The 20,662-nt window shown below is 42.8% G+C and overlaps 1 protein-coding gene across 7 annotated transcripts in view; it reads right to left on the bottom strand.

Annotated features, from left to right (window-relative positions):
- The window catches only part of ZNF81 (zinc finger protein 81), a 117,054-nt gene that overhangs the window by 27,432 nt on the left and 68,960 nt on the right, over positions 1-20,662 (bottom strand). For all 7 annotated transcript variants that reach the window (XM_085007798.1, XM_021080394.2, XM_085007799.1 and 4 more), the window contains one exon: positions 2,852-2,978. In XM_085007798.1, the coding sequence (XP_084863924.1) occupies positions 2,852-2,978 (127 nt within the window). The remainder of the gene's footprint in view (positions 1-2,851; positions 2,979-20,662) is intronic.

The following is a 20,662-nucleotide window of genomic DNA, read 5'->3' as shown; positions in this document are numbered from 1 at the left end:
AGAACTACTTTGGAGGTATATAGAGAAAGGTACCCAAAGGCTTAGGGAGATTGAAATGTGAGAGTGGTTTTGTCACATAAGATCTGCCAGCTCACACTGGGAGGGTCCAGAGACACACCTGTCATGAGGACGGGGACAAATAAATTTGTGGGGGAGCCCCTAGTAATCTGTGATTACTCTTCTCTGTAGGTCAGAAACTTCAGTGAGAACTACTGCCACTCAACTGGAAATCTAAATGCCATGGGAGTAGCTGAGTTCTGGGATGGCAGTGGCCAAATGGAGACACCGAGTTACCAAATGCAAGGTGGACACAGACTGTATGGACAGCAGGGTCAAGGCAGTAATCAGAATAGTCCAATTCAGGAGTTCCTGTCATGGCTCAGTGGTAATTAACCCGACTAGGATCCATGAGGATCTGGGTTCGATCCCTGGCATCGCTCCGTGGGTTAAGGATCCGCTGTTGCTGTGAGCTGTGGTGTAGGTCGCAGACACAGTTCGGATCCTGCGTTGCTGTGGCTGTGGTGTAGGCTGGCAGCTGTAGCTCTGATTGGACCCCTAGCCTGGGAACCTCCATATGCTACAGGTGTGGCCCTAAAAAGACAAAAAGGAAAAAAAAAAACACAATAGTCTGACTCATAGAGATCAATGCGGTTGGCTAGTTGATCATGACATCCCTCGAAAAGAAATAAACAGGCGATCTAGTAAATTCTTACTTGGTCTGTACATAAGGAGAAGAGGTCTAGGACAAGTGAACGGAAGTCTAACCTGACACATCAAAACACAGAGTCCTGGCTCCTCAATCAATTCCCTGACTTGAACCCAGTTTATATAGTCAGAACCTTTTGAATGAACGGAAGCTGGGTGCCTAGAGGAAGGACCCCAAGGCACTGCCAAAAATGTATACTACTCATTTTTCTCCCAACCTTCCCGAGAGGGACCTATGGCCCTTTACCAGGGTGCCTGTGCACTGGGGAAAAAATAATGAGACTTTGCAGACATTTCCTGGACACTGGGTCTGAACTGACACTAATTCCAAGAGACCCAGAACATCGCTGTGGCCCACCAGACAGAGCAGAGGCTTATAAAAGTGATCAGTGGAGTTTTATCTCAGGTCTGTCACACACGTTGGGCTCAGTGGGTCCTCAAACCCATCCCCGTGGTTATTTCTCTGGTCCAGGAATGCATAATTGGAACACACATCCTTAGCAACTGGCAGTATCCCCATACTGCTCTCCTGACCTATGGAGTGAGGGCTTTTATGGTGAGATATGCCAACTGGGAGCCACTAGAACTGCCTCTACCTGTACTCTACCTGTACCTCTACCTGTACCTGTACCTAGTACTGCCTCTACTACATTCCTGGAGGGACCGCTGAGCTTAGTGCCACCATCAAGGACTTGGAGGACGTGGGGTGGTCCCATCACATCCTCATTCAACTTGCCTATGTGGACTGTGCAGAAGACAGACGGGTCTTGGAAAATGACAGTGGATTATCATAAACTTCACCAGGTGGTGATTCCAAGAGCAGCAGCTGCTACACCAGATATGGTTTTGTTGCTTGAGCAAATGAACATAGCCCTTGATAGCCAGGATGTTGCTACTTATCTGGTAAATACTTAAAAAAATAATAGCTGCTAGTAAAGACCAACAGAAGCAGTTTTCTTTCTGATGGCAAGGCCACCCATATACCCAGTCTTCCTCCCTTTTTTCCTGTCTCTGTCCTCTTTAGCCCAAGCTTGGCAGCATTTCTTCTGAGATAGCTAGATCCACAAATCACACTCTTAATCTTTTTAACCACACCCTTGGTGCTCTTTCCAGAGTACACCTTCTCATGTATTGCCATCTGGATGAGCTGAGAATCTTCCGAATCATCACATTCTGGTTCCTGTTTACTACCCATTCCTTCTTCGATTTTTCTCATTCCTCCAGCATTTTACTTATAAGTATCGAGGAGAAACCAAGCCTTGCCTTTAACACTTTGCTTAGAAATCTGCTCAGCTAAATATCCAAGTTCATCACTTACGAGTTCTACTTTCCACCCAAGAGGACGAAATTCAGCCAAATTCACTGCCACTCTATAATGAGGGTCACCCTGCCACTAGTTTCCAATAACACATCCCTCACTTCCACCCGAGACCTTACTGAAAACACCTTAACATTCCTATTTCTACCTGCAGTTTCTTTGAGGCAATCTAGACTTTTTTTCTATCAAGCACCTGAAAATGTGTCCAGCCTCTCTACATTGCCCAATTCCAAAGCCGCTCCCATGTTTTATTTTTAGGTATTTGTTACAGCAGCCTCCCCACTTCCCAGTACAGAAAGCTGTACTCAATTTCCTAGGGCTGTTGTAACAAAGTCCCACAATCTGGGGGGTCCCCAACAACGTCAATTTCTTGTCTTGCAGTTCTAGAGGCCGGAAGTCCAAAATCAAGGTGTCAGTAGGGGCATGCTTTTTTTGAAGGTGCTAGAGAAGGAACTATTCCATGCCTCTCCCCTGGCTTCTCGTGGCCTCAGGCATTTCTTGTCCTAGAGATGCATCAGTCCATGCATCAGACCATACATAAGTCACATGGTCATCTTGTTCTTGTGTGTCTTCACATTGTCCTCCCTCTGTGTTTGTGTGACTCTGGGTCTAGACTTTCCTTTTTTATAAGGACATTAGTCATAGGTAGATTGGATTAGGGTCTACCGAATGACTTCATCTTAGCTTGATTACTTCTGTAAACACTCTATTTCTGAAGAAGGTCACATTCAGAGGTATTGGGGGTGAGGATTTTGACATATTTTATTTGGGGGACCCAACTTTACCCATTACGGGCTCCTCGCAGATTCGCAGGGTGGTCGTGCTTACCCAGCGACAGGAGGTGGCTGTAGTTCTCCAGCATCACGTCCTGGTACAGGCGCCTCTGAGCAGGGTCCAAGTGCTGCCACTCCTCCCTGCTGAAGTCCACGGTCACGTCCTCGAATGACACTGACACCTGTAACAACACGATTCCGTTCAGGGTGACATGGTCAGCACTGGGGGTTGGAGGAAAGACAAACAGGATGATGTTTTTAATGATTTTTACCATAACATCCCATGTGGTATACCTATTAAATACCTACTTATACATAATGCATAGAATATAAACATCTAACCATACGTTTCGGCTCTTCACTGTATACAAGAGCCTTTTATTTTAAAAAATAATAATTTTGTACAGGAGTTGAACTTTATCCTATTTTCTTGCTCATTTAAATGGGAAATTTGTGTTTTATGAGTTTTAGAAGGAAGCATGTACACTTTTCTTTTTCATTTCACATAGCTCCCTCTACGTTGCTTTCCTTTGGTCTTCAAAAATAGAGCCATTTTCTCTGATGCCTTTTTTTTTTCTCAATTCTCATTTAATTCCATAGTGGTCCAAATCTATGTCCTGCAGGATTTCAACATATAGTCCATCTAGAAGGATGTTTCATGTGTCCCTGGAAAAGAATGTATATTCAGCTGTTGGTGGGTGCAGCACTGTAAGGTATAAATCAACTTGGCTGAGTGTCATTAAGATCTTCTATCACTTTACGCATTTGTCTTCTATTTGTTCAACCAATTATTTGTCAACTTTCTGGTAAACACTGACAAGGAGATGTTAACATTTATATGGCTATGCAGAAGATCTAGAATACACAAAGCAAAGATTACCATGGAGGATTTATACTGTGTAATGTTAAGACTTGCTACAAAGATACAAAAATGCAGACAGTATGGTATTGATATAATACAGACACATATCAATGGAAGAAAATAGACAATCCAGAAACAGATCTGCACATATTTGGACAACTGTTTGTTTGTTTTAATGGTTGCACCTGCAGCATATGGAAGTTCCAGGGCCAGGGACTGCATCCAAGCCATAATTGCAAACTATGCCACAGTTGTGGCAACGCTGGATCCTTTAACCCACTGAGCCAGGCTGGATATTGAACCCGCACCTCTGCAGCAACCTTAGCCATTGCAGTCAGACTCCTAACCCACTGCGCCACAATGGGAACTCCTGGACAACTGTTTTTTGACAAAGGTGCTAAAATGATTCAATGGGGGAAGGGAAAGTCTTTAAAAATTGTGCTGGAACAAATGGTTTTAAGTTTTGGAGGAAAAAAAACAAACCTTGACCCACAATTTACATCATATATATAAACATTAATTGTACACACACACACACACACACACACACACACACACAGTAACTCTGTGAGATGATGAATGTGTTGACACAAAGATAATAGAACAGAACAGTGAGTCCAGAAATAAACTCATACAATATGGTCAATTTATTTATTTATTTATTTATTTATTTAGTCTTTTTTTTGCTATTTCTTTGGGCTGATCCCGCGGCATATGGAGGCTCCCAGGCTAGGGGTCTCATCGGAGCTGTAGCCACAGGCCTACGCCAGAGCCACAGCAACGAGGGATCCAAGCCGCATCTGCAACCTACACCACAGCTCACGGCAACGCCGGATCATTAACCCACTGAGCAAGGGCAGGGACCGAACCCGCAACTTCATGGTTCCTAGTCGGACTCATTAACCACTGCGCCACGACGGGAACTCCTGGTCAATTAATTTATGACAAAAGAGCCAAGAATATACAATGGGGAAAGGACAGTCTCTTCAATAAATGGTGGTGGGAAAACGGGACAGCTACACACACACAAAAATGAAACAGGATCACTATCTTACACAACATACAAAAGTTAACTGAAAAAGGATGAAAGACTTGAACATAAGACCAGAAACAATACAATTCCTGGATGAAGACATAGATGGTGTGCTCCCTGACATAAGTCTTGGAGATGAATTTTTGGACTTGACACCAAAAGCAGAGGCAACAAAAGCAAAAATAAACAAACGGGAATATATCAAACTAAAAAACCTAGGCACAGCAAAGGAATCCTTCAACAAAATGACAAGGCAGCCTACTCAATGGGAAAAATATTTGCAAAGTATATATCTGATAAGTGGTTAATATTCAAAATATACCAAGAACTCATACAATTCAATAGCAAAAAACCTCAAAGAAATCTTTTTTTTTTTTTTGTCTTTTTGTCTTTTTAGGGCCACACCTTCAGTATGGAGGTTCCCAAGCTAGGGGTTTGATCAGAGCTGCAGATGCTGGCCTACACCACAGCGACAGCAATGCCATATCTGAGCTGTGTCTGCGACCTACACCACAGCTCAGGGCAACGCCGGATCCTTAACCCACTGAGTGAGGCCAGGGATCGAACCTGCAACCACATGGTTCCTAGTCGGATTTGTTTCCTCTGCGCCACGACGGGAACTCCCAAAACCTCAAAGAAATCTGATTAAAAAATGGGCAGAGGAACTATTTTCTCCCATTTTATAAGTTGTCTTTTTGTTTTCTTTTTGGTTTCCTTTGCTGTGCAAAAGCTTGTCAGTTTAATTAGGTCCCACTGGCTTATTTTTGCTTTTATTTCTGTTGCCTTGGGAGACTGACGTGAGAATATATTCATAAGGTTGATGTCAGAGAATGTTTTGCCTATGTTCTCTTCTAGGAGTTTGATGATGTCTTGTCTTATATTTCAGTCTTTCAGTCATTTTGAGTTTATTTTCGTGCATGGTGTGAGGGTGTGTTCTAGTTTCACTGATTTGCATGCAGCTGTCCAGGTTTCCCAGCAATACTTGCTGAATAGACTGTCTTTTTCCCATTTTATACTCTTGCTTCCTTTGTCAAAGATTAATTGACCATAGGTGTCTGGGTTTATTTCTGGGTTCTCTATTCTGTTCCATAGGTCTGTATGTCTGTTTTGGTACCAGTACCACACTGTACACCCCCATGTTCACTGAAGTATTATCTACAATAGCCAAGACACAGAATCAACCTGTAGGTTCACTAGGAAAAAATGGAAAACGAAAATGTGGTATGTATTATTTAGCCATAAAAAGAAGGAAATCTTGCCATTTGAGACAACACGGATGAACCTTAAGGGCATTATGCTAAGTGAAGTAAGTCAGGCAGAGAAAGATAAATAACGTATGATATCGCTCATATATGGAATTTAAGAAAAACAAACAAAAAAGAACTCACAGATACAGAGAACAGTTGGTAGCTGCCAGAGGCAGGAGTAGGTGGTGGGCAAAACAGATGAAAAAAGTCAAAAGATACAAACTTTCAGTTAAAAAATAAATAAGTCATGGGGATATAATATACAGCATGGTAACTATAGTTAATAAAACCGTATTAATGAAAGTTGCTAAGTAAATCATAAAAGTTCTCATCACAAGAAAAAATTTTGTAGTTATGTACAGTCATAGATGTTAGCTAGACTTATCGCAGTGACCATTTCACAATATATACAATACTGAATCATCATGTTTTACACCTGAAACTAACAATCTTAAACGTCAATTATACCTTGATTTAAAAAATAGCCAAGTGAAAAGTCTAGAACTGAAAAGAACCGGAAAACATAATCTGGAACTACAAAATTCACTAGATGGGCTTAATGGTTAATGACCAAAACAAGTAATGACCATAAAGAGACACCAACAGAAACTATCCAGTCTGAAAAGCAGAGAGAAAAAATTAAAAAAAAAAAAACCAGAATAGTCTCAGGAATGGAATAGTCAATAACAAAATATTTAACATACACATAACTGGAGGCCCAGAAGGAGAAGGGAAAGAGGGGAAAGGGATAGAAAAGATACTTTAAGGAGTTCCTCTTGTGGCACAGCAGAAAACAATCTGACTAGGAACCATGAGGTTATGGGTTTGACCCCTGGCCTCGCTCAGTGGGTTAAGGATCCGGCGTTGCTGTGAGCTGTGGTATAGGTCACAGATGCGGCTTGGATCTGATGTTGGTGTGGCTGTGGTGTAGGCCGGCAGCTGTAGCTCCAATTGGACCCCTATCTTGGGAACCTCCATATGCCATGGGAGCAGCTTTTTTTAGTTTAAAAAATAATAGGCAGAAGTTCCCATTGTGGCTCAGCAGAAATGAATCTGACTAGCATCCATGAGGATGCAGGTTCAATTCCTGGCCTCACTCAGTAGGTTAAGGATCTGGCATTGCTGTGAGCTGTGGTGCAGGTCACAGATGCGGCTCAGATCCTGCGTTGCTGTGGCTGTGGTGTAGGCTGGCGGCTGCAGCTCCGATTGGACCCCTAGCCTGGGAACCACCATATGCCACGGGTGCAGCCCTAAAAAGGCAAAAAATAATAATAATAATAGGCAGAAACTTCCCAAATATGATAAAAGACATAAATTTACAGATTCAAGAAATCCAGCAAATCCCAAGCAGGATAAATCCACAGAAAACTATGCCTATGCACACTGTAGTCACACTAATGAAAACCAAAGAAGAAAAGAGTTTGAAAGCAGCCAGGAAAAAAAAAACCCTGAAAAATGACATATTACATACAGGGAAACAGTGACTAAAATGACGACTCTCTGCTCAACAGAAGAAACAGAGGTCAAACTGCACAACACAAAACACAAAATTTTTACATGCTAAAGAAAATAAGCGTTGGGTTCCGTGATTAGGTCTTAAGGCCTAGGAATACTTCTTCATGGCTTTTGAGTCTACCCTTTGTGTTTTTGGCCCCACCCTCTGAGCCCACTTTCCTATGTCATTAAAGGATGAAAGGCAGCATTTCATGAAAGGCAGCAGAAGAGTTTTCTCAGTCTGCTTCCTGCCAGAGGAATTTTGAAGATCCAATGTCTTCTTCCCATTTCTGTACTGTCTCTATCACCTTCAGTCTAAGGTGCTAGTGTTTCTGCTCATATGATTTGCTCTAAAATTTTATGAGTTGTCTGTGAATCTCATTGGGTTCACTCCCTTAGACAAAAACTGCACCTAAAGGAGTTCTTGTTGTGGTGGAAAGAGTTACGAACCCAACTAGTATCCATGAGGATGCAGGTTCGATCCCTGGTCTCGCTCAGTGGGTTAAGGATCCAGTGTTGCCGTGAGCTGTGGTGCAGGTCACAGACGTGGTTCGGATCCCGTGTTGCTGTGGCTGTGGTGTAGGCCGCAGCTGCAGCTCTGATTCGATCCCTACCCTGGGAACCTTCAGCGGGTTGACCCTAAAAAGCAAACAAACAAAAACTGCACCTATAGATCTCGTTGAGCTAAGCCATTCTTTACCTTGGACTCCAGCTGAGAGGGCTGAGGAACAACACTCTTAAGCTTCCTAGGGGCCCTCTTGTTTGATTGAGAACTACGAGGCCCTCTTAGTCTCTTCAAGGGGAGTTTTGTGTGGCTGAATGCTCTGATCCTCTGATCTGAAGTCTTAACGAAAGGTTGTATAGTCACATCTATTGGTTTATTTCTAGCTCGTATTTTCCTGATCATGTTTCAAAGCCATTATTTCTTAAGTTTCGAGTCTTGTGTTATCTGTGGAGGCTAATAATTTTCAAAACCATCAAGTCCTGGATGCTTTGTTTAAGTTTACCAAAGTCCTTTAAGAGTCCTTCTCCCAGTTTATCTTCTTTCACATTTTGCTAAAAGCAGTAAGAAGAAACTAGGAGCCGTCAACACTTTTCTTGAAAATATCAGATCACCAAGTTCATGAATCTTGACAGTGCTCTACTTTCCACATAATTACAGATGACAGTGTTGCTAAGTTTCTATCACAGAGGCTCCTCCAGTTTCCAAAATGTGTTCTTTACTTCCTTTTGAGCCTCAGCAGCAGCATTTGAAAGTCCAAATTTCTACTAATCATCTGTTCAGGCAATTTAAGCTTTCTCTAATACCCGCCTCTAAGAACTCAGCTTTCACCCACATCCCACTTTGAAAGACATCCCCACATTTTTAGGTATTTGTTATGACAACACCCTACTCCCAGTACATTATTGGCGTTAGTTTTCTATTTGATGTATAGCAAATTACCCTAAAACACAGTAAGTTACAACATCTATTATCTCACTTAGCCAGGTCCTCTCGCTCAGGGTCTCTCACACAGCTACAATCAAGGTAGTGCTTTTTTCATTATACAACTACAGATGTGATAAATTCATTGAGTAATTTAAAAAACCTATATTTCATTTGAAAAAAGAAAAAAAAATTGAAAACAAGAAATAAAATAAAATAAAAAATAAATTTAAAAAGGCTGCTTACTGAAACAACATATCAACATATCTGCATAAAGCAGATACAGATAAATTTAGAAGGAAATAGCTTTAAATGCTTATACTAGAAAAGAGTCTAAAATCAACAACCTAAAATTTAACCTTAAGAAGCTAGAAAATAAAAGACCAAAGAACCCTAAAGAAAGTAAAAGAAAATTAGCAAAGCCAAAAAAAGAATGAAACAGAAAACAGATGACAGAAAAAGTCAACAAAAAATTACTTCAAGCTGCATTATAGATCTAAACATAAAAACTAAAACTAAAAATGCCCTAGAATAAAACATAAGAGAATATCTTTGTAATGCTAGCACAAACAAGGGTTTCTGGACATAGTACAGAAAGCAACAACCATAAACATTTTTTTGATAAATGGAATTTTATAAAAATTGAAAACTTATGCTCATCAAAAGATGTCATTAAGAAAACAAAGAGGAGTTTCCGTCGTGGCTCAGTGGTTAACGAATCCGACTAGGAACCATGAGGTTGCGGGTTCAATCCCTGGCCTTGCTCAGTGGGTTAAGGATCTGGCATTGCTGTAAGCTGTGGTGTAGGTCGCAGACGTGGCTTGGATCCCGCGTTGCTGTGGCTGTGGCACAGGCCTGTGGCTATAGCTCCAATTAGACCCCTATCCTGGGAACCTCCATATGCCGCAAGTGCAGCCCTAGAAAAATACAAAAAGATCAAAACAAAAAAAAAAAAAAAAAAAAAAGAAAAGAAAGAAAGAAAAAGAAAAAGAAAAGAGTTAAGACACAGACTGGGAAAAATATTTGCAATACATATACAAAACATCCATATTAATATTTGCTCATACATAAGAAGCAACTCTTCATCTATTCAAGTTTGATGATGAGATTACAGCAATCCAGTCACATCTTCGGGTTCTACTTTGAATTCTAGTTCTCTTGCTATTTCCACCGCATCTGCAATTACATCTTCCACTGAAGTCTTGAATTCCTCAAAGTCATCCATGACTTCTCCTAAACTCATGTTAATGTTGATATTTTTACCTCTTCCCGTGAATCATGAATGTTCTTATTGGCATCTAGAATGGTGATTCTTTTTCAAAAGGTTTTGGGTTGACTTTGCCGAGATTCACCAGAGGAATCACCACCTATGCCAGTTATAGCATTACAAGATATATTTCTTAGATAATAAGACTTGAGGTCAAAATTATTCCCTGATCCATGGGCTGTAGAATGGCTCTTGTGTTAGCAGGCATGAAAACAACATCAATCTCATACATATCCATCAGAGCTTTTGGGTGATCAAGGACCTTGTAAAGGAGCAGTAATATTTTGAAAGCAATCTTTTCTCTGAACAATAGGTCTCAACGGTGGGCTTAAAATATTCAGTAAACCATGTTTGTTTTTTTTCTTTTTTGGCCACCCCATGGCATATGGCATTCCCAGATCAGATCCAAGCTGCAGTTGCGACCTGCAGCAACACTCGATCCTTTAACCCACTATGCTGAGCCAGGGATCAAATCTGTGTCCTGGTGCTACAGAGATGCTGTCAATCCTGGTGAACCACAGTGGGAACTCCCAGTAAACCATGCTGTAAACAGATACACTGTCATCTAGGTTTTGTTGCTCCACTATATCGAGGACAGGTAGAGTAGATTCAGCATAATTCTTAAGGGCCCTAAGATCTTCAGAAGGGTCACTGAGCACTCGCTTCTTAAAGTCACCAGCTGCATTAGCCCCTAAAAGAGAGTCAGCCTGTCCTTAGAAACTTTGAAGCCAGGCATTGACTTCTTTTTAGCTATGAAAGTCCTGGCTGGCATCTTCTGATAGATCTACATCTGTTTCATCTACACTGAAAATCTGTTGTTTGGTGTAGCCCCTTTTATTAGTTCTTTTATGAGTTACTTTAGCTAGGTCTTCTGGATAACTTGCTGCATCTTCCACATCAGCACCTGCTACTTCACCCTGCACTTTTATGTTACGGGGAGCGCTTTCCTTAATGCCCATGAACCAACCTGTGCCTGCTTCAAACTTTTTTTCTGCAGTTTCCTTACTTCTCTCAGCATGCATAGAACTGGAGAGAGTTAAGGCTTGCTCTGGTTTAGGCTTCGGCTTAAGGGAATCTTGTGGCTGCTTTGATGTTGTATGCAAACCACCAAAACCTTCTCCATGTCAGCAAGAAAGCGCTTTTGCTTTACCATTTGTGTGTTCACTGGAGTATCACTTTTCATCTCCTTCCAGAACATTCTCTTTGTATTTCTTTGGTGCAAGAGACCTAGCCTTCAGCCTTTCTCAACTTTCGACATGCCTTCCTCACTAAGCGTAATCACTTCTAGCTCTTGATTTAAAGTAAGAGACTCTTCCTTTCACTCCAACACTTAGAGGCAATTCCAGGTTTATGAACTGGCCTAATTTCAATATGGTTATGTCTCAGGGAATAGAGAGGCCCAAGGAGAGGAAGAGAGATGGGGAACGGCCAGTCAGTGCAGCAGAATGAACACATACACTTATCAACTAAGTTCACCATCATCTACGGGCACCGTTTGTGGCACCCAGAAACAATTACAATAGTAACACCAAAGATTACTGCTCACCGGTCACCATAACAAATAGTAGTGAAAACGGTTGAAATATTGCAGGAATTACCAAAATGTGACACAGAGACGTGAAGTAAGCAAATGCTGTTGCAAAAATGGCGTCAAGAGAGTTTGCTCAATGCTGCTTTGGTTGCCCACAAACCTTCAATGTGTTAAACAATGACAACCATACAACACAGAAACAGACTTACAGACATAGAAAACAAACTTTCGGTTACCAAAGGGGAAGGGGGGATAAGTTGGGAGTATGGGATTAACATATGCACACTATCATATAGAAAAAGAGTAATAATAAAGCCCAAGGAAGCATAGTCAATATCTTGCAAGAAACCATCATGGAAAAGAAACCAAAAAAGAGGGGAAAAAAAACCCTCCCAATATCTATGATGAGCAATGAGGCAAAGTGCAATAAAAACGAGGGACGCCTGCACTAAGAGTTGGTGGAGGGCAGAGGTGGCTCCCAAGATTTCTCAGACAACAGTTACAGAGATGAGCATCTAAGTGCAAAAGGAAGGAAGCTTGTGACCAGTATGGGCAGAAACCAGGCACATGGTTACAACTTTGGCTGCTTGGCTGAGGAGCAGGAGGGTATGGGAAGCTTGTTACGGAAGAATGGCAACAGCTGATATACCTGACGGCTCTGCCCCTCCTACCTTCTATCATGCCAACCTCAGATTCCCTGAGAAACAACAGCCAAAGCTCTGAGAAGTTTTGTGCAGTAGATCCTGCCTCCTAGATATAATTCAGCCTTCTTGGCGAGACTCCCCCCGCCCCCGACAAACTCCTGCACGAAACCACAGATGAGGCAGTGACTAGCATCCAGGCGCTTGCTGTCCCATACTGGGTCTATAAAGCTGATGATAAATTCTAGATAAATGGTTGAGGTCAACCCCACCATCCTGAAAAACTTTCCTAGCCGTTATCTTAAAAGTAAGCAAAAACTTAAGATACGTGACTTCCCACTGTGGCTCCGTGGGTTAGAAACCCAACATAGTGTCCATGAGGATGTGGGTTTGCTCTCCGGCCTTGCTCAGTGAGTTAAGGGTCTGGCATTGCCACAAGCTGTGGTGTAGGTTTCAGATGCAGCTCGGATCTGGTGTTGCCGTGGCTGTGGTGTAGCCCGCAGCTGCAGCTTCAGTTTATCCCCAGCCTGGGAACGCCCAGATGCCGCAGATGCAGCCGCAAAAAGAAAGAAAAACAAAACTTAAGATGCTATTACAGTTGGGGTTCGGGATGGGCTGCCCCCAAATACAGCAGCTTGGCATATCAGATATTTTTACCTGAAGGAGTCTGAGAAAATAGTAGAAGCAGGAAGGTCACTCTGTCCTTCTCCCCTGAAACAGGCCATAAAACCTTCATGTGAGAGGTACCCTGCCTATACTCAGGGAAGGAGCATCTTTATCTCCAAAAACAGAGGGACCCCAAGAAAAAGGTCGTGCTAAGTTTCCCTCAGTTTATTACACTTACCTCCTATTCCCTGACCTATCCTGTTTCTCCACACTGTCCACTCTTCATCAAACCCAGCAGAAACCTGCTCAGGCAGGTCTGTTTCTTTAGGTTTTCATGTCCTTAGGGAGGCTCCCACATCACGTAAGGCTTACAAATACATCTGTGTGCTTTTCTCCTGTTATTCTACCTCTGTCAGTTTAATTTTCAGATCCAGCCGGGGACCCTAGGAAGGTCGAGAAAAACCTTCTTCTCCCCTATCCTATCAGGAAAATAGGCAGCAAACGCCCCGGATTAAAAGTGGACACCTTAACAAGAAAAAGCTGCTAATGTGCTGGTAATGCCAGGCACAAACTCTAAAGCGGTATCACTGTGGCTGCAGAACTGAGGCATCCTCACAGTTGAGAGAGATGGCATCGGTCACGAAGACCACGCCACTGGATGCAGAGCTCTGGGCACGCTGAAAATAAGTGATCGTCCAGTTGAGCCCTAAGCAGCTGCCTGTATGGTTTGAAACTAAATATAGATGTATTAAGACTTGCCTGCTGGCATGGAGCCTCCCTCTCACTCCATGCCCCATCCCCCGCCTTCCCTTCTACCCTGAAATCAGCTGCTTTGAAGCAATGATGGGGCGGGACAGAGGGCTCCCTGTTCCCAAGAGGGACCAGAGGCCATACATCCCCCCTCTGAGTATGCTGGAGAATTTCAGGGAAGGGAGAGACCCAGACTTCAAGGCTCTGTTGGATACAGGTAGGCACCTGAGACCATCTGATCTGATCTCGAGGGAGGGAGGGGGCAGCCGAATCCAGCTGATCGGGTTTAGGCAGGGATTAGTGAGGAAAGGAACCAAAGTGACCTTGGGGGCTGAGGAATCCTTTGGGCCAATTCAGTGTGCACGTGAACCCTGGATAATATGGGTTTGAGCTGCGGCAGGTCCACTTATAGGAGGACTTGTTCCCCCAAAAATCTATTGGAAAAATTCTTGGAGATTTGCGACAATTTGAAAAACTTGCAGATGAACCGTGCAGCTTAGAAATATCGAAAAAAATTAAGAAAAAGGTATGTCATGAACATACGGAATATTTGTAGATCCTAGTCTATTTTATCATTTACTACCATAAAATATACACAAGTTGATGATAAAAAAAGTTAAAATTTTGTTGTTCTTTATTATAGTTGATTTACAGAGCTGTGTCCATTTCTGCTGTACAGCAAAGTGACCCAGTAATACATACATATACATTCCCTTTCTTTTTTTAAAAAAAATTTATTTTTTTATTTTTAGGACCACACCTGCAAGCATGTGGAGGTTCCCAGGCTAGGGAATCAAATCGGAGCTGTAGCCTCTGGCCTACACCACAGCCACAGCAACACAGGATCCAAGCCACGTCTGTGACCTACACCACAGCTCATGGCAATGCTGGATCCTTAACCCACTGAGCGAGGCCAGGGCTCGAACCTGTGTCCTCATGGATACTAGTCAGGTTTGTTTCTGCTGAGCCATGACAGGCACGCCTACATTCCCTTTCTTATATTATCTTCCATCATGTTCTAGCCAAGAGATTGGATAAAGCTCCCTGTGCTGTACAGGAGGACCTCATTGCTTATCCATTCTAGATGTAAGAGTTTGCATTTACCAAGTTATTTAAACTTCCCTTCCATCCCACTTGCTCCCTCCTCCCCCTTGGCAACTGGGTCCCGAATGGCCATCATTAGTAAGTCTACAAATAACAAACGCTGGAGAGGGTGTGGAGAAAAGGGAACCCTCCAGCACTGTTGGTGGGAATGTAAATTGGTACGACCACTATGGAAAACAGTGTGGAGATTCCTCAGAAAACTACATATAGAACTGCCATATGCTGCAGCAATCCCACTCCTCGGCATATATCTAGACAAAAGTATAATTTAAAAAAAGTTAAAACTGTTCAAAACTTACGCACACACTTACGGACTCTACACGGCGCCGTTCACAGCCAAGAGAAATGTAAGCAAAATGTAAAGATGCGGTAAAAAATCGTAATTGCATAAAATTAACGGGAGGCCATACTGTGCTACTGTACTTTGTAGCCACCTCCTTTTGCTATTGCGGCGAGCTCAAGTGTTGCCAGTATCGGCTTAAAATGCCATGGGATGCTAAGCATCCCCACGTGAGCAGTCTGTCCAGTGAGTTGTGTATGGCAGTAACAAGTCATCTCTTGGGGTCCTCGAATATTTTTCATCAGTATTCATACGCTACTGCAAACCTTGAATAATACCACGAGACCCATGGGAAGTGCCACTAGTGATGCTGGAAGTACCCCCAAGAAGCAGAGAAAAGCCGTGACATGACAAGAAAAGGCTAAATTGCTTGATCTATGCTCTAGGGTGAGGTCTGCAGCCACTGCAAGATAAATGAATCCAGCATAAGGACTACTTTTTTTTTTTTTTTTTTTAAGGACACTGGTGAAGCTGTTACTGTAGCTATGCCAGCAGGTGTAAAAACCTTGTCCTTTCTGTGAAACACCTTTTTTTTTTTTTTTTTTTAATTAAATTTTATTTTCCCACTGTACAGCAAGGGGGTCAGGTTATCCTTACATGTATACATTACAATTACAGTTTTTCCCCCACCATTTCTTCTGTTGCAACATGAGTATCTAGACATAGTTCTCAATGCTATTCAGCGGGATCTCCTTGTAAATCTATTCTACGTTGTGACTGATAAGCCCAAGCTCCCGATCCCTCCCACTCCCTCCCCCTCCCATCAGGCAACCACAAGTCTCTTCTCCAAGTCCATGATTGATTTTCTTTTCTGAGGAGATGTTCATTTGTGCTGGATATTAGATTCCAGTTATAAGTGATGTCATATGGTATTTGTCTTTGTCTTTCTGGCTCATTTCACTCAGTATGAGATTCTCTAGTTCCATCCATGTTGCTGCAAATGGCATGATGTCATCCTTTTTTATGGCTGAGTAGTATTCCATCGTGTATATATACCACATCTTCCGAATCCAATCCTCTGTCGATGGACATTTGGATTGTTTCCATGTCCTGGCTATTGTGAATAGTGCTGCAATGAACATGCGGGTGCATGTGTCTCTTTTAAGTAGAGCTTTGTCCGGATAGATGCCCAAGAGTGGGATTGCAGGGTCATATGGAAGTTCTATGTATAAATTTCTAAGGTATCTCCAAACTGTTCTCCATAGTGGCTGTACCAGTTTACATTCCCACCAACAGTGCAGGAGGGTTCCCTTTTCTCCACAGCCCCTCCAGCACTTGTTATTTGTGGATTTATTAATGATGGCCATTCTGACTGGTGTGAGGTGGTATCTCATGGTAGTTTTGATTTGCATTTCTCTTATAATCAGCGATGTTGAGCATTTTTTCATGTGTTTGTTGGCCATCTGTATATCTTCCTTGGAGAAATGTCTATTCAGGTCTTTTGCCCATTTTTCCATTGATTGATTGGTTTTTTTGCTGTTGAGTTGTATAAGTTGCTTGTATATTCTAGAGATTAAGCCCTTGTCAGTTGCATCATTTGAAACTATTTTCTCCCATTCTGTAAGTTGTCTTTTTGTTTTCTTTTGGGTTTCCTTTGCTGTGCAAAAGCTTTTCAGTTTGATGAGGTCCCATGGGTTTATTTTTGCTCTAGTTTCTATTGCTTTGGGAGACTGACCTGAGAAAATATTCATGATGTTGATGTCAGAGAGTGTTTTGCCTATGTTTTCTTCTAGGAGTTTGATGGTGTCCTGTCGTATATTTAAGTCTTTCAGCCATTTGGAGTTTATTTTTGTGCATGGTGTGAGGGTGTGTTCTAGTTTCATTGCTTTGCATACAGCTGTCCAGGTTTCCCAGCAATGCTTGCTGAATAGACTTTCCTTTTCCCATTTGATGTTCTTGCCTCCCTTGTCATGAAACACCTTTTTAATCTCATATTGAAAAGGCAGCTTTTGGAGTTTCTGCTGGGGTGCAACGTCTCTGCAGCACCAGGATGCAGGTTCAATGCCCATCCTGGTGCAGTGGGTTAAAGGATCTGGCATTGCCGCAGCTATGGCATAAGTTGCAACTGTGGCTCAGATCTGATCTCTGGCCCAGGAACTCCATATGCCACGGGGCAGCCAAACAAGGAGGGCCTGCTGTATAGCACAGGGAACTATATCCAATCACTTGTGACAGATCATGATGGAAGACAATGTGAGAAAAAGAATGCGCATATATGTATGACTGAGTCACTTTGCTGTATAGCACAAACTGACAGAACATTGTAAATCAACTATAATTTTTAAAAATTTATTATTTGGTTTTATTTTATTTTTTTGGTTTTTTTTGTCTTTTTTGGGCTGTACCCGTGGCATATGGAGGTTCCCAGGCTAGGGGTCAAATCTGAGCTACAGCTGCCAACCTACACCACAGCCACAGCAACACTGGATCCAAGCCGCGTCTGTGATCTACACCACAGCTCACGGCAACACCGGATCCTTAACCCACTGAGTGAGGTCAGGGATCCAACCCGCAACCTCATGGTTCCTTAGTCGGATGGGAACTTCTAAAAAATTTTTTTAAAAAGAAAAGAGGAGTTCACATCGTGGCTCAGTGGTTAACAAATTCGACTAGGAACCATGAGGTTTCAGGTTCGATCCCTGACCTCGCTCAGTGGGTTAAGGATCTGGCATTGCCATGAGCTGTGGTGTAGGTGGCAGACATAGCTTGGATCCTGAGCTGCTATGGCTGTGGTGTAGGCCAGTGGCTACAGCTCTGATTAGACCCCTAGCCTGGGAACCTCCATATGCCGTGGGTGCAGCCCTAGAAAAGACAAAAAAAAAAAAAAAAAGAAAAGAAAAGAAGATGCAGTCTTTATGTGGATGCAGGATTCCTCTGAGAAAAGCATACTGATAGACTCGAATATGATTCAAGCAAAAGCAAAGTCACTGTACAAGCAAAAAGAAGGGGAAGGTGATAAAGCTGGAGAATTTAACGCCAGCAAAAGGATGGTTTGATAATTTCAGAAAGATCTTTGGTTTTTAAAGTGTTGAGATAACAGGAGAAGCAGCTTCTGCTGACCAAGAGGCAGTGGAAGAGTTCTCAGACACCATTAAGAAAATCATGGAGGAGAAGCAATATCTGCCTGAACAGATTTTTAATGCAGACGAAGGTGCCCTATTCTGGGGGGGGGGGGGGAATGCCACAAAGGAATTTATTAGTAAGGAAGAGATGCAAGGATCAGGATTTAAGGCAGGAAGGGATAGGCTAACTCCACTGTTTTGAGCAAATGCAGTCAGGTTTAGGACCAAGACTGCCCTCATCTACAGAGCTACCAACCTCTGAGCCTTGAAGGAAAAAGATGAACACCAGCTGCCAGACTTCTGGTTGTACAAGAAGGCCTGGACAACCAGAACCCTTTTTCTCGATTGGTTTCATCAATGCTTTGTCCCTGAAATCAGGAAGTACCTTGCCAGCAGGGGGTTTTATTTTATTTTGTTTATTTCACTTCATTTTATTTTAGTCTCGTCTAGTCTATTTTATTTTATTTTGCTTTTGAGGGCCACACCTGCGGCATATGGAAGTTCACAGGCTAGGGGCTGAATCGGAGCTGCAGCTGTGGGCTATGCCACAGCCAGAGGCCACCCAGGATCCAAGCCGCTTCTGCGACCTACACCACAGCTCACGGCAATGCTGGATCCTTAACCCACTGAGCAGGGCCAAGGATTGAACCCATGTCCTCATGGATACTCGTCGGGTTTGTAACCTGCTGAGCCACAATGGGACCTCCCAAGGCGTTGCCTTTTAAAGTTCTTTTGATACTGGACAATGCCCCTGGCCCCTCAGAACCCCATGAGTTCAACCCACTGAAGCCATAAAGGTGGTTTACTTGCCCTCAAACAATATATCTCTAATTCGGCCTCTAGATTGGGGGTCATAAGGACTCATTACACATGGTACTCTATGGAAAGTGTTAGCAACGCTATGCAAGAGAACCCCAATAGAGAGAACATCATGAAAGTCTGCAAAGATTACACCACTGAAGATCCCATTGTTGTTATAGAGAAAGCTGTGAAAGCCATCGAGCCCATCAACAAGAAGTTCCTGCTGGAGAAAACCATCCAGGTGTTGTGCATGACTTCACAGGATCTATGACAGAGCCCATCAAGGAAACCACAAAAGAGACTGTAGAGATGGCCAAAAAGGTGGAAGGGTGAAGGGTTTCAAGACATGGATCTTGGATGCAAGAGCTAATAGGCACCACGCCAAAGAAATTCACAGAAGAGGACTAGATGGAGATGAGTGCTTCCAGACCCGTGCTGAACAAGGAGGAGGAAGAGGACGGAGGAGCAGCAATGCCAGAAAACAAACTGACGTGAGACAAATCTGGCCAAGGGGTTCTGACCCTTCACCACTGCTTTTGACTTCGTTAACGACATGGATCCTTCTATGCCATGAGCACTGCAACTAAAGCAAATGGTGGAAGAAGGACTGGTGCCATATAGAAACAGTTTTAGAAAAGCGAAGGAGAAAAAAAAAAAAAAAAGAGGAATGACCTTAAAAAAAAAAAAGAAAGAAATTGCCATACACTTGCAGAAAGTTACATAGCATGTATCTGCCTCCATCTCCCCTTCCGCCTCCTCCACCTCTGCTGCCCCCGAGCCCGCAAGACCAAGCCCTCCTCCTCTGCCTCCTCCCCAGCCTGCCTACCAGTGTGAAGATGAGGAGAAAGACCTTGATGATGATCCACTTCCATTCCTGAAAGTTCCTGAACGGAGCAGACCAGCAACCCTCCCTTCCAGCTCTGTGCTCTTTTCAAGTATTAGCTAGATGGAGCTCGCTCTCCAAGTTCCAGAGTTTATTCTTGAGTAAGCATGTGTAAATACAGGACCTAAAATCCACCAGGTTCACCATTAGCTTTTCTTTTAGTGTGTTTGTTTTTCTTTTTTTTAATTTTTTTTACATTATTTTTTTTCCCCGCTGTACAGCATGGGGACCAAGTTACACTTACATGCATACATTTTTTTTCCACCCTTTGTTCCATTGCAAGATAAATATCTAGACATAGTTCTCAAGGCTACTCAGCAGGATCTCATTGTAAATCCATTCCAAGTTGATGTAATGCATTTAAGCTCATTTGGCGTTGTTTCTATTCCATTTTGGATTCCCCTGCATTCTCACTGATTTTAATTATTTATTATTTATTGGGGGGTGACATAGTCTTGTGATTTTAAGAGTTATACTGAGAGATGTCCCTCTCTCCTTAACCCTCCTACCTAGTGCCACGATACTTTCCAGACCTTTCCTACCTATTCTCTGCATGTAACTGAGTTTGGTTACATGCAGAGAACAGGTAAGGATAAACCAAAAACCATTAGGTTTTTTTTTTTTTTTTTTGTCTTCTTAGGGCCGCACATGTGGCATATGAGAGTTCCCAGGCTAGGGGTCGAATCAGAGCTGCAGCTGCCAGCCTACACCACAGCCACAGCAACACGGGATCCAAGCCACATCTGCAACCTACACCATAGCTCACGGCAATGCCGGATCCCCGACCCACTGATCAAGGCCAGGGATCAAACCCACCTC

This window comes from Sus scrofa, chromosome X, assembly GCF_054392235.1.
Source record: "Sus scrofa isolate SSC_HxYL_T2T_F1_AM1 chromosome X, Sscrofa_HxYL_maternal_Yorkshire_Landrace_v2.0, whole genome shotgun sequence".
NCBI lineage: Eukaryota > Metazoa > Chordata > Mammalia > Artiodactyla > Suidae > Sus > Sus scrofa.
This window is presented reverse-complemented; position numbering and strand designations above follow the sequence as displayed.